Source organism: Solanum pennellii, chromosome 4 (assembly GCF_001406875.1).
Source record: "Solanum pennellii chromosome 4, SPENNV200".
Classification (NCBI taxonomy): Eukaryota; Viridiplantae; Streptophyta; class Magnoliopsida; order Solanales; family Solanaceae; genus Solanum; species Solanum pennellii.
The window spans coordinates 24,283,894-24,294,539 of record NC_028640.1 but is presented as its reverse complement, the minus strand read 5'-3'; the positions used below and the strand labels follow the sequence as shown (position 1 = coordinate 24,294,539).

The following is a 10,646-nucleotide window of genomic DNA, read 5'->3' as shown; positions in this document are numbered from 1 at the left end:
ACAGTTCGTGTTTGATGTTAGTTTTTCATTTGAATTTTTTTTCTTTTTTCCTTGATCTACTGGACATTCTTTTGTATCTTGGTAGTAAGGCAACTACTTTCAAAACACATTTCGAAACTAATCAATCACTTTTGTCCAAAATTGATTCCAATCAAAAATGCATAACACACTGATACATACCTGCAATTGTACCAAATATATTTATTATTTAATATTTATCATATCATTCCAAAAAAATTATACTTTGAGATACATTACTATAACTCGCTCAACGGATCATATATACTCTTAATTTATCGTACATATTATTGTTCCCATAATTTTACATGTTTTAGATACATATAAAAATGATACAAAACACATTTATGTACCACAATTATCCGTTTCTATTTATTGATACATTAAAAGAGCGAAGATTCCAAATGTATATCATTTTTGTAATTATCATACAATGATACACAAATCTAAACATGTTACACATAAACGCAACACCCAATGCATAAGATGCAATCGAATTATAAATATAATTTGCAAATAATAGTTTATCATGAATAATATAATAACAAACAAATTCAAATAAACAAAGAAAATTATTTGATCTGTGTATCACAAGATTGTTTGTTCACATATCTTCTGTTATCATATCTTTTAACTCATCTGCAATGACAAAAATAAGGTTCACGAATGAAATATTTTTCTCAACCACTATTTCTTCATTTCTGTATCGCTCATACCTAACATCACTTTTTCGTATTTTCGAATGCCTTAACAATATTGAAACATTCATTATGAATCTTCACAAAGTTTCCCTGCAATTTTTTTTTGAAACAAGCTTCTGCAGTTTTTTGGAAAAACAGGGAGACCTCATTTGAAATTTTAGTTTCATAATTATATTACCCTTTTGGAATTGACCGATTGTTAGAATTCTTTTCGGGATAGATTGATTGTCAGAAGGAAGAAACGTACGCTTGATTTGTGGGATTCAATTATATTTTTGTTTTTAGCCCATATTTAGCGCAATAAATTAACAGCAAAAACGTCTAAATTAATGTATCGGTCCTCACAATTATGTACCCAAAAGGTATAAAAAAAAGGGGATTTTTGTAATTAAAAAAAGAGTAGGGATAAGATGTAATTTGTCTTTTACACTATGTGGTTTGCATAATTTTTACTTTAAATAACTTATCATACCCATATTCGACCCAAAACCCATATCCCTTTTCCCCCAAAACAAATCCCTAATTTCCTAAACTTCCTTTTCCCCCAAGAACACAAATCGCGGATAGAAGTTCAACAAATCGCAATGGAGAAAGAACCAAATGTGAATGGAAGTTCAATATTCAACAAACATAGTACTACAATTTTTCTCTGTTTGTATTCTGTTTTTGTCCTGTAAAATCAGTTGACATGGCTACAGAATTTGGTTCTGCTATTGTTGGTGGAGTTGCACAATTCTTGATCCAGCCAATCATCCGTCAATTCGGATATTTGTTTTTTCTACAACAAGAATGTTGACGATCTCAAACATCAATACGAAAGATTAGAAGTTATATGCAATGGTGTTCAACGATCAGTTCATTTGGCTCGAAGAAACTTACAAGAGATCGCTCCTGATGTCGATTCATGGCTAATACATGTCAACAAAATGAAGCCAGACATTCAAACTGTTGTGTCTGATGTTCACAACATTGAAATTCGTTGTCTAAATGGACGTTGTATCAATCCAAAATCGCGGTATATGTTGAGCAAGAGAGCTAAGAAGACATCAAAAGTTGTACTGCAGCTGCTAAATGAGGGTAATTGTTATTTAAGTTTGTGTGGTCCAACGCTTTTACTAGGTGTTGTTGGTCAGCAACTGGATATAAGAAAGATACAAGGTGAAATTTCGGAGATATTAGGGCTGAAGTTAGAAGAGGAGAGTGTATCAGCTAGAGCATCTCGTTTACGAACAAGACTAATGAATGTTAAGAAGATTCTTGATGATGTTTGAACTAGGCTTGATCTTGAAGACTATCCGCGATTTGTGTTCTTGGGGGAAAAGGAAGTTTAGGAAATTAGGGATTTGTTTTGGGGGAAAAGAGATATGGGTTTTGGGTCGGATATGGGTAGGATAAGTTATTTAAAAGAGGGGTATAATTGAACCATAAAATATGGGTAATCAAAGGGTTTAATGGGTCGGATTTTTAGGGGCATATTTGACCCTTTCTCTTTTGTAATATAAATGCCACGATGTAATATTAAAATGACGTGGAAAATTCATTTGGGCAATTAAAGAAAAGTAAAATGCGCTGGATATTTTGAGGTGGCCAACTAACGCCCATAAGGGTATATTTGTACCAATAATTGAACGGCGAGGGTATAAATGGACCAAACTTTAAACGGGGGTATATTTAAACCTTTTCGAAAAGTTTAGGGGCATATTTGACCCTTTTCCCATATGACAAAAGGTAAATTGTGGGTCATTTGGGCCAAATGCCATGGAATACGGTGGCTAAATGGGCATCGTGTCTTTGGCGTATATATCATTATTACAATTAGTTAGTGTTGAAAATAAAAATGAACATAAAAACATATTCATGAGGGTGGATATTTCGCGCTCTTTAAGAAGATTCAAACCTACGATGGCATAATTCAACAGTATTATTCGTGACTTATCTCCTCCGAAATACAACAACCCAACAAGTAACAATATCGTATAGCTCAATCAACTTTAAATTAGTCGACCGATCCAAACCTCTACAAAAAGAATATTTGTATAGTATTTGACCTCGGATTAGTTGTCCCTCCTTTTCTAGGAATAAAATAAAAATTCATGGATTAAGTTAAATAAAATAACCAAACAATGAATTTAATACACTAAATTTTAATCTATAAACTAGTCTAATTAATACCGCCGACCAAACGGGTCCAGAGTTATAGGTTAAGCAGTAAGAAATGAAAGTAGTCATAAGGTATCAGGACTAGAGAGCTTTTATGAAGATATTTCTCATTTTCAAATCTCACTCAAGCTAACTGTTAGCACTTGTCTTGTGTTCTTACAGAAGAAAGTACAAACACATGTGCGATTATTGTTCTTTGTTTCTCTTTGTATACACAAAATCTACACATGATACACCATTCCTACCTCTATGGTAGAAGCATGAGGTACAGTTAATGCATAGCATGGGGGTCTACTACTCCTTGTCAAGAAGTCATATCCAAAATTTATGACTATTCTCTTTAAGAAGCTAGATCCTTGCTTGGCGCGGACGTAAGAATGCCCCAATATGTAAGCTATGCCAGCTTCACTAGCTTCCATCAGTTCGCGCAACTCCTCTCTTGCATTTCTCTCAATTTTTGGAGATTCTGGGATGAAAAACCTCACTCTTTTCTTAGGCTTGGTTTTATGTGTAGTGTGCTTCGATGTTCCAACTGATTCAGAGTTCAGTTCATTGTCCTCATAAAGCTGAACTCCAGATATATGAGTATTAGGGGTTCCAAGAACTGTCATGTCCTCCAAATCCTTTGATAGATCTTCATCAATGTTACCATTCAACCCTCTCTTTCCTGTCCTTATAAACTCAGCTATGCTACATACAAGATCGTTCTCAAACTGGAGATCATCCTTACGAGCATCACGATAACCATATCTAACAATGCATCTATAAAGGAGGTTCTCTCTTGGGCCAATGTGTCCGACAAGGAACCGTTCCTCATGTGTAACATGAGGAATTGGGACAGATTTGACACAAATGAATACCAGGATCTGGTGAAAAGCTGGAAAATTTGTAACAAAGTGAGGGAAGATAGCTGGGATACCGGATACCAGCTCAGTGTATATGAGGCCAATGCCACGGACCCTTACGATACCTAGGCTGGGACCTACACTGAGTAGCCAGTCAATAGACACCTTATTTTGAACATCAAACTCGTACTTTTTCAGTGAGCCATAGTGCCAAATGCACATCACTATCATGAAAACTAAAGAAATGGCAACAGGCACCCATGCTCCTTCAAAAAACTTAATTAAAGAAGCAGAGAAATATAAAGCCTCAATTGTCCCAAAGAAGATAACAAAGCAAACTGCAAGGAGGACATTTTGCTGCCAACACAAAACAATAACCAATGACATCAAGCAAGTGGTTACCAGCATTACAGTTATTACTGCCAAACCTGATGCAAAAAAATAAATAATTAGGGATGAAAATCAGTAAAGAAGTTCATTCATCATGGGCATGTTAAGTGATGCGTTTTCGCTAATATCATTTGTCCATTGCGTAAACAAGGACAAAATGAATATCAAAAAGAAAAGACAAGTATTTAAGCATAAGAAATTGAGAAAATACAGCAAAATGAAACATGAGAACTTGGGTCCATGCACCAGGGAAGGAGGGGGGAGGTTGAAGTACGTTATAGGATGGTAACTAGTACAGAAAAGTCATAACCAGGGTGGGAAAGAGAGGCTCGGTGAAATAGACATGTCTGTGAAGATGCAGACTACCTGCAACTGGACAGAAAGACCCTAATTTAATAAAGTTGATCTAGTCCTGACATAATCCAATTCACTGAAGTGGCATATTAAAACTGCCACTAAATTCTACAAAGATAAAGTGATCGGCACTAGATAAATTCTTCCTTTGCTTTTTGAGTATGAGTAAATTATTCTTGTATTTTGTGTAAGATTGAATCCATACCTGCAGCATTGCCCAGCCTTTTTGTGTCTCTGAAACCAATAGTAACAGCCAAGCATAGTATCATTAAGGTCCAGTTAATCTCAGGGATGTAAACCTGGCCATGTATTTTTGATGACGTATGAACTATATTGACTCTTGGGAAGCATCCCAGGGCGCAGCATTGTTTAATAATTGAGAAGGTTCCAGTGATAGCGGCTTGGCTCGCCACTACTGCAGCCAGTACAGCAATCACTAGAACAGGCCATCTTAGTTTGCCTGAAACAATAGAAGAAAATGTCAATCAAGAATTGCCTATATTCTCCTGTCCTAGTAAAAGTAACGACTAAAACACATACCAGGTACAGAAACATAGAAGTCTATCTGATAGTCATTCTCCATAACATGATGCCGTGACAGATAAGCAGCTTGCCCCATATATGCAAGAACTAATGATGGATAAACCAAGGAGGTAAAAGCAATCTGCAAAATGGAACTAGTCTTATATACAATTGTACAGTCTCGCGGTGATACGAACTGTACGAGTCTGTACAATTCGCACAAGCGACTAGGTTTTGGCTTTCAATTTTTCTAGAACAAAAAGGAGAACCTTCAAAATCCAGTATTTAAAAAATCTATCTTCAAACTGTATTCATTCGTGTCTCTATTTCAATATCATTTTCCCTTATACTGTCATCAGATTGTAAATACATCACTGGTGATACAACTGATTATGGTACATCTATAACAATTTGGAATAAAAGTAAACCGAAGGGATCCTGAGACAATAAGACAAACTAATGTCAACTGATATCAACATGGGAAGCAGTTGTAAGCATTTCAGCAGAACTAGCATTGATCCCTGCGGAAATTAAAGAGATAAGTTCAGCGATTGAAAACAAAGGCTGCTGCTCAAAGATTCTCTTTTGTGGGAACTGCGTGTTTTCGAATAAATAATCGCCTAAGATTGCTGCTAACCATTCGACTGACTATAACAGCTACAGATCATATATATCATCACAATTCACAGTTATTTGCAACTACTTTTGACATTTAAATAAGATATCATGATCAAGTTCTAACAATCATGCAAGATTGATTCTTCAAAGACTTACATATATGAGGTTGCATGGAGACCAATCAGAAATGTTTTCTTCCTGAAGAGAAATCTCTTCCACACTTTCAATTAGGAAAAAAGATTGTATCAGACAAGGGAAATTAAACCATCTAGGAAAAATCTTCCTATTTAACGATTCATGGCTTTTGTATTAAACAGTGCATCTTTCAGTTTTCCTGAAGTATACTTTGCAGTCACTTTCTCACTTTTACTCTTCATCCATACAACAAATTGAGGATTTACGATCCCTAGTTAGTAAATTCAAACTTTTGTTCTCTGAAAATCATCATTTATGAAAGCTGACAAGCTACATGAAGTTTTTACGTCAGATAAAGAGGACACACATCAGGATGGATGGACACATACCTTAATTGACAACTGCGAGAAGTGCCCAAGATCAGCAAACATTGCTTCTGAACCTGAAAGAATGAGTTTTGTATTTAGTGATCATGATACTGGGAGGAGTAATAGATATCTATTCATTTGAGAGACATAGCTATGTAGTTGCCTGTTATGCACAAAAGGATTCCTCCCAAGGACATCCAGCCTCCTTTTTGAGTTTTTTTCAGGAACTTGTACACGTAATATGGAGACAGTGCTCGATACACAGTTGGATTCCAGTGTATTATATTATATAACCCAATCCCACTGATACACAAGAGCCACGTCACGACGATAGGTGCAAACAGAAATCCAACCCTGTGGGTGCCATATTGTTGAAGGGCAAACAATGCTATCAGTACGACACAAGCAACTGGAACTTCTATATCTGCAAAATTTTCATATTTTAGGAGAAAAGATAGCAAGTCATTTTGGACATAGGTATTAAGAGTTATATTTTATTCTAATTCCTTTAGATAATAGGAACCCAAACAACAAGCAATGAAAAAAAGAAAAAAAGAAGAAAAAATATGAGTGAATCCAAATCCCCAAGATTTCTCAAAATCTTGGAATTCCACATGATATATCATGCTAATCCGTAATTACCTTGATATCAATTCCATCTCACGGCGTATATGCAATAAAAAAAAATGCATATGCAATTAACATAACTCTCATCATGGTGGATCATCTCATACCAACCATAACTACCATAACGATAACGCGAAGTGTGTCTGTTAGCACAGAATTCTTAACCAATCAAAACTCAATGTTGGTTTACACAAAGTTAAGATTTTTGAGTACAAATGTACAATCAATGGATTAAGCAAAGCAAACTGAACTATTGCTCAAACTCTGAGATTCTAGAGGGATTTAACATCTGTTAGCATTGAATCAATATTTTTTTCATAAGTCCAATGTTTTTTATCGGTGCAGTAGCATACTCCTCAGCAACCTACTTGAAGACTACCTTTTTAGTTTTTATCGTTTCTTAGCTACAAGACAGTTCTTTATGGTTGATGGATCTCATTTCAGATCACAAACATCGATTAGCCCAACCACCAATAGAAGAAAAAAGTATGGGTCAGTTTTCTCCTCTTCGGACTGTACCCCATTTACAGAACACATAGATGCTCCAGGAGAGTGCTACTTCCCCATTCATCATAAAGACAAAAGGGGGCACCAATATTTATTTGATTTTTACTTAATCACTTCTGTGTTAAACGGGGAATGTTTCATAATATTAATTGTATTCAACAGGCATGACCTGATAATGAATGAATATCCACAGCTTCTACTTCTTTCTTACAGCTTTATTTAACATAAAATTCAACCACAAAGTATAGGCATGGAAAGTTTGTGCAGATCAAAGAAGGCAACATAAGACAATCTACGGTCAGAAGGGTCTAAACATTTTCTTTCAAGGACGTCTAATCAATCCTGCATGGGTACAATGTTGTAACTTGTTAGTTGAAATTCTGCTTTCAACTCTTGATTACATAGGACTTCAACTTAAAATCACTGCAAGTAGTGGTCCTACTAGTATCTAATCTTTGACTTTAAATTGTATAGTAATCAAAAGAGTAACTATTACTGATTTACAGAACACAATGTAACAGTTTAAAGGATTTAAGTTTGTCTATCCGCAAACTATGGAATATGTTAAGAATAAAAGCTCACTGTCACTGTTTCCCATGATCACTCAACTATTCTGTGGGTCACTCCCTACATTCCATTCTATGTCTTTTGGTCTGTCACAGAAAAAAAATGACACTTTTCTATATTAAAAATTATCTAATTTCAACATTCTTGTTTTACTTTTGATGGCATGATCAATAAGAATGATATGGCATGCTCTATACATATTGAGCTTATGTATAAAAAGTCTGTCTTTCTCTCTTAAATACTATGTAAAGTCCCCCGTCATATAAGGTGAAACAAAGGGGGAGTAAAACACTGCATACACCAATAATAATCTCAGAGAAGGAAGTTAAGAGTCTTACATAAGTGATGTGTTTTTCCCAAAGAAAGTTCAGCACCAGAAATGGCAGAGAAAACTGCAATATTATTCCAAAAAAAAAAATGAATCAAATAATTCAAAAAACTAACACAACATGTGGAAGTTCCACAGTAAGGGGGCATACCTGAAATAGCAGGTGTAAGAACTCCATCACCAATTACCATAGAAGCTCCACCTAGAGACAAAACAAGCAATAATCTTTGTAACACTCTATGTCTCTCTAGCATTGATTTAATTTTTGCCCCAAAAGTAGTTTGTGCAGGAATATTAATATCATTCTTCTTATAAGTTGATAATTCCTCATCTGCTAACTGGGAATTAGGCAATGAATTAACTTTAGCATGTCTACATAAGAGTGAATAAAGAGCAAATGTTCCTCCTTCACCATTATCATCAGCTTTAAGCACAATGAAAACATATTTCAACAGAGGAATCAAAGTCAATGTCCAAAAGATAAATGATAAAACCCCATAAACTTCTTCATTTGTCTCTGAATGTTTAATGTCCTCTGCAAAAGTACTTGTATATACATAGAGTGGTGATGTACTCAAATCACCATAAACAACTCCTAAACTTTGATAAGCCAATGTCAACACTGTCCTCCAAGATTCTTTCTGTAATAAAACCCCAAAAAATCCAAAATCAAGAAAACATTTTTATGAAAAAAAAATCTGAAAACTAGTATGACTTAATCACTAAGAAAGAAGTTACCTTTAAACGATTCTGATAAAACCCTGTTTCAAGATCCATAGCAACTCCTTTCAAAACCTTGAAATAACCATTTACATAGCAAATTTAACAATTTTAACTGAGCCCCAAGTACCAAGAATTGAACTTTTTACAATTTAAACTGAACCCCAAGTAGCAAGATGGAAGTTTTGAAAAGAAAATATAAAAGAAAAATAATTTTTAGAGCATTGAGAAAATTGTATAGCAGAGAAAGTAATGGCAGTGACAGTTTAACAACAGAGAGTTTTTCTCTTCTGTTTTCCTATGAAAGCCAAATTATGTATATTTTATTTTCTAAAGAAGGAAAAAGGAAGAACGTGAGATACATATATAGTTATGATGAATAAAATAGTAAAAGGAAAAAACTTGTAATTTTTTCTTTAAAAAAATAAATTTTGTTTGACCAAGTTACCACCAAATTATCAGTGCACCTCTCAATAAAACTAATTTGGAACTTCGGAGCAGAGATGTTCAAAATTGAATTAAAATCCATAATTGAAAAATAATTATTGATTTATTAGTAATGGATTATTGATTTAGCGGTTGTGATAACGATTTTGAATTATTTTATTATTGGATTATCGTTCTAAACAATTTGAAGTTTTTTTTAATGGATTAATTGATAATTCATTAACAAATTAAATAATTATATTTATATCATTTTGTAATAAAATCTTTGAATTAGAGTTTGATTTTCTACTTTTATTTTTTATTGTCTCAAACTCTTGGTTAATCTACAAAGTAAAAGTGTTTGATTTTGAGTAAAATATAACTTGCGAACTCATGTGCATGGTTTATTTGGTTTGTCACATTGTTTCTAAATGATTTTCAATGTGTTTTTTGTATGTGTCAAATTTTAACGGTTAAATCGATAACCGAACTGATAATGATCATTAATCGATGAATCAATAATTGATAAGTTAATATTTTAATGGTTGTATAACGATTTAGCATCTGTACAACCGATAACTAATAAGACAAACGAATTAACTTTAAAATCGAATCGAACCGACCAATACACAACTCTATTTGAATATACTCTCTTCCCTAACGTTCATTTTTCTTTTCAAGTTGTTTCTAACTATTTGACTATTTTGACTAATTTCAATGAGAAATAACTTGTGTTTGGCTTATTAATTTGAAACATATTTTTAAACAAGAATTAGTAGAAGAAAAAGTGTTTTTAAGTAAATAGAAATTGTTTTAAAGTACATTTAAATTGACTTATTTTAAGTAATTTAATCTAAAATAAGTTTTATGTATTTTTGGAATGTTTGAGTAAGTCTAAAAAACGTTTATAAACACTTAATTCTAAGTTAAAATGCTAAAAATAAATTTAAAAAAATCAGAAGTTAGAATTTATATCTTAACTTTCACTTCCGTTTGACTTTTTTAAAAAATAAATCAAGAATAAAAAATAAAATTTAAATCACTGTAAGCTAAAAAAAGAAGTTATAGGCCTACTTTTGGTTTTAAGTTTTTCTAAGGTTATTTTTAATTTATTTTAAGTTATTTTTTATTGTTATCAAATATTTTTAATTTATTTTAAATTATATCTTATATATTTTAAATTATTTTGATATTTGTCAAACACTTGACTTAAAAATAATATTCTCATTCAATATTATTACGATCTAAATAGTCAACTAATTAAATTATTACGTCGTGATTTTCTAATAGTATCTTTTGCTGATTCTATTTATATCTGCGCGCTCACGTATACATAAGCTTACTTGACTTTTTTAATATG

The 10,646-nt window shown here is 33.1% G+C and overlaps 1 protein-coding gene and 1 long non-coding RNA gene across 2 annotated transcripts; both read right to left on the bottom strand.

Annotated features, from left to right (window-relative positions):
• Positions 1–1,261: 1,261 nt before the first annotated feature.
• Positions 1,262–2,076, bottom strand: LOC107017122. The gene is made up of 2 exons (XR_001456467.2): positions 1,599–2,076; positions 1,262–1,497 (listed from the first exon to the last, which is right to left on the bottom strand). It is a non-coding gene; the product is annotated as an uncharacterized LOC107017122 (long non-coding RNA).
• Positions 2,077–2,969: 893 nt separating this feature from the next.
• On the bottom strand, positions 2,970–9,175 carry LOC107016008 (potassium transporter 6-like). The gene is made up of 8 exons (XM_015216479.2): positions 8,879–9,175; positions 8,292–8,781; positions 8,151–8,204; positions 6,275–6,535; positions 6,133–6,185; positions 5,009–5,132; positions 4,674–4,928; positions 2,970–4,152 (listed from the first exon to the last, which is right to left on the bottom strand). The coding sequence occupies exons 1-8, from the start codon at positions 8,915–8,917 to the stop codon at positions 3,101–3,103; spliced, it is 2,328 nt and encodes a 775-aa protein (XP_015071965.1). The 5' UTR covers positions 8,918–9,175; the 3' UTR covers positions 2,970–3,100.
• Between the last annotated feature and the right edge of the window lie 1,471 nt (positions 9,176–10,646).